This window comes from Sinocyclocheilus anshuiensis, unplaced genomic scaffold (assembly GCF_001515605.1).
Source record: "Sinocyclocheilus anshuiensis isolate Anshui unplaced genomic scaffold, SAMN03320099.WGS_v1.1 scaffold1916, whole genome shotgun sequence".
In the NCBI taxonomy this organism is placed as follows: Eukaryota; Metazoa; Chordata; class Actinopteri; order Cypriniformes; family Cyprinidae; genus Sinocyclocheilus; species Sinocyclocheilus anshuiensis.
In genome coordinates this window covers 552,910-556,722 of record NW_015558589.1, presented here as the reverse complement: position 1 = coordinate 556,722, position 3,813 = coordinate 552,910, and the positions used below count along the sequence as shown (strand labels likewise).

Below are 3,813 nucleotides of genomic sequence, written 5' to 3'. Positions count from 1 at the left end.
GAGAACTAATAAGGCAAGAATGGATCGCCATCAGTCAGGATTTGGCCCAGAAGCTAATATCCAGCATGCCAGAGCGAATTGCAAAGGTTATGAAGAACAAGGGTCAACACTGTAAATATTGACTCATTATATATTTTTTGCCAATAAAAGCCTTTAAAACGTATGATATGCTTATCATTGTTTTTCAGTATACCATAGAAACATGTGGAAAAATAATTTACAAATACTGAAGCAGCACACTTTTTAAAACAAAATGTATGTCACTGTCAAAACTTTTGGCCACGACTGTACTTAACGAGCAAACTGTGTAATACAACTTGTTTTCAAAATATATGAGTTTGAGTTTATCAAAAACATGATGTGAACATGAGTAAATAATCTCATTTAGTTTCCTTCATTTATATTTATTATAAATTATATTTATAATTGATCAGGCTCCAACAATCAAAGCTACTATATGAAATGAAAATGACTAAAGACATTGCATGGTACAATATACATTTATTAATAACTTCAAATCATAAGAGTTCCTACTAAATGACATTAATTTAGGTTCAATCTGACTGTCAACTTGAATTGAGGTATATTTTGTCCAATCACAGCTGCACACTGGATGAGATTGTGTGTGTGAGTGTGTGTGTATGTTTGTGTGTGTGTGTGTTTACAGCATATAAAAACACACAGGGATGGTAAGACTGACTCACCGTTTCCAGGCTCACACTCCTCGAGATCTTCATCATCACTTGGACATTCTGCTGACGCTACTAACAGGTCGTCAGTATTCTGCAGAGAAAGAGACAGACAGACAGTCAGTACAGTGTCCATCTTCAATATAATGAATTAAAAATACATCAAACACCAACCACATTCACAGAGACAGCTGTCATGTCCCTCACACTCTCTGACTGCAGCTCTGTGAATCTCTGTTTTCAGTCCATTAATCAGGTGTCCATGTGTAAATATATACTGTCATATCTGAACACACAGAGCACTGGAGACTGTCGTCTCTGAGCCAAAGCTGCCAGACACAGTGTCTGAAATCATTCTCATCCATTTCTCATGACACGTCAAACTCATTTCAGCATCTGAACATATCGAGAAAAGTAGTCTCTCTGAGGAAAACACACAGTCAGTGGTGAAACCTCAGTTTATTCAGCCATCAGAGAGATTCTCCATCAGAACAAAGAGCTTCTGATCAGACCTGTGATTGACAACATGTCCCTCTGTCTGTCTTCCTGTCCGTCCATCTGTCTATATGTCCATCCATCCATCTGTCCATCTGTCTGTCCATCCTTCCATTTGTCTGTCCGTACATCACAGGTGTGGCATATCAAGATGTTGATTAGACAGCATGATTATTGCCACACCTGTGCAATAATCATGCTGTCTAATCAGCATCTTGATATGCCACACCTGTGAGGTGGATGGATTATCTCGGCAAAGGAGAAGTGCTCACTAACACAGATTTAGACAGATTTGTGAACAATATTTGAGAGAAATAGGCCTTTTGTGTACATAGAAAAAGTCTTAGATCTTTGAGTTCAGCTCATGAAAAATGGGGGCAAAAACAAAAGTGTTGCGTTTATAATTTTGTTCAGTGTATGTCTGTCTGTGCATCCATCTGTCTGTTCATCTTTCCATTTGTCTGTTCATACATCTGTCTGTCTGTCCGTCCATCTGTCTGTCCGTACATCTATCTGTCTGTCCATCCATCTGTCTGTCCATCTTTCCATTTATCTGTCCATTCATCTGTCTGTCCATCTTTCCATTTGTCTGTCCGTACATCTGTCTGTCTGTCCATCCATCTGTCTTCCTGTCCATCTTTCCATTTGTCTATCTGTTCATCCATTCATCTGTCCATCTGTCTCTCTGTCCATCCATCTATCTGTCCATCTGTCCATTTGTCTGTCCATCCATCTGTCTGTCTGTCTGCCCGTCTGTCTTCCTGTCTGTCCATAACTAAAACTAAAACTCAAACCATAAAACAATCAGCTAATTGCCAAGGCAACGATTCTCAGAGTTAATGTACTAAAATAAAAATAAAAATCTGAAATAAAAATGAATGAAAACTGACTTTTCAAAACAACACTGTATACTAATTAGTCATTTTAACAGTCACTAATCAGAATAACGAATCTGTAAACTAATCTAAACCTTTTTAAAAACATTTTCTGCACTGATTGTTATTCAAATATTTAGGAATACAAACTCTTCCAAAATGCAATTATGATGATACAGTATACATAAATAAGTGTATGAAGAGAATTAGTAGTTGGTGTTAGTTCTGGTCAGTGAATCTCGTCTCCTGAATGCACGGATCGGTTGTGTGACTGTGAACTGGACGAGGAACTCGTTCTCAGCAGATTTATTTAACGCTCGCTCTCGCTGAACCAGCCGCAGGACAAAATCCTGTTTTCTTTTAATTAGTTCTGAAAAGCTGCAGACTATTGTACTGAAGCCTGGAGTGTTTCTTCACTTATTTATTTCATAAAGTGATATTTATTAGAGACTACATCATTTGGAGCGCCGCGGATCAAAATCACATTTCAGCTTCACATGTTTCTGTAACCCAACATGACATTTCAGTTGTACGGATCCGTTTAATTCATCCTCTGCCCAGCGAATGCATTAACGCCACAGACTCGGAAACCATTCCCAGTGGAAAAGGCTTTTGTTTTTCAGATATTAATGGGCCGTTGTTTTGAATGTTTTGTTGCCATAATCAAATGTCTCTTCTTCCTGTTTGTGAACCATTGAGCTGGATTTGAATGCGCTCTCAGTACAGGAAGAGGAAAGCTAATAACCGCAGGCAAACACTGGCGTGTGTTTTCATGTCTGTGAGATGAGTTATAGTATCCGATTCTACATCAGTCTGTTTATCCCCGCCCACCGATTCTACAGCACTGCCGTTTTATCCCCGCCCACTGATTCTAAATCAGTCTTTTTAGCCCCGCCCCCCGATTCTACATCAGTCTGTTTAGCCCCGCCCACCGATTCTACATCAGCCCCGCCCACCGATTCAAGCATGTAGTGTAAATAACCAGAGAGGCAAACCCAGGTCTATGCAGAAACCAAACGATAAACATGCTCCGAACACAGTCTTGGCACCGGAAAAACACAGTTTTGCATTGCCTTCCTTCTGATCCTAACATTAGGAAAGAGTTCATTTGTAATGAAGATCCAGACCGCATCAGTAAGAACTTGATCCTTTGTTAACCTCATCTTACCACAGATTCGTTTACAAACCAAGCACAATTCGACGCAGGATTTTCAGAAAGATTGAAACTAATAGATGATGCTGTGCAGATTACTTTGGATCACACCACACAAGTGTGAGTAATTGTTTTTACCATGTGGTCACTATTGCTTTGTCTGTTATTACAGATCTTTTGATATGTACTGAGTATATGCATTTTTAACATAAATCAAAGCAGCGTTCATCTGTGAAGGATGTAGGCTGTCAAACATACACAACTGTTAGCCAATCATAGCAGTGGCCGTTTACTTCTGAGTCTACAATCTGCCACGCCTATTCAAACAGAGGCGCTGCCGTTTTATCCCCGCCCACTGATTCTAAATCAGTCTTTTTAGCCCCGCCCACCGATTCTACATCAGTCTGTTTTGCCCCGCCCCCACCGATTCTACAGCACTGCCTGTTTAGCCCCGCCCACTGATTCGAGCATGTAGTGTTTAGGATAAAGGTCAGTGCGCAGGTCTACGCAGAAACAAAATGATAAAGATGCTCTGAATACAACAAGATGTTGTGCAGTGTCAAGTTGTGGAAAAATTGTTTGCATTACCTTCTGATCCCAG

The 3,813-nt window shown here is 39.9% G+C and overlaps 1 protein-coding gene across 1 annotated transcript in view; it reads right to left on the bottom strand.

Moving 5' to 3' along the window:
• The window catches only part of nrxn2b (neurexin 2b), a 128,580-nt gene that overhangs the window by 11,807 nt on the left and 112,960 nt on the right, over positions 1 to 3,813 (bottom strand). Inside the window, exon 7 of the mRNA XM_016475683.1 lies at positions 705 to 783. Within this exon, the coding sequence (XP_016331169.1) occupies positions 705 to 783 (79 nt within the window). The remainder of the gene's footprint in view (positions 1 to 704; positions 784 to 3,813) is intronic.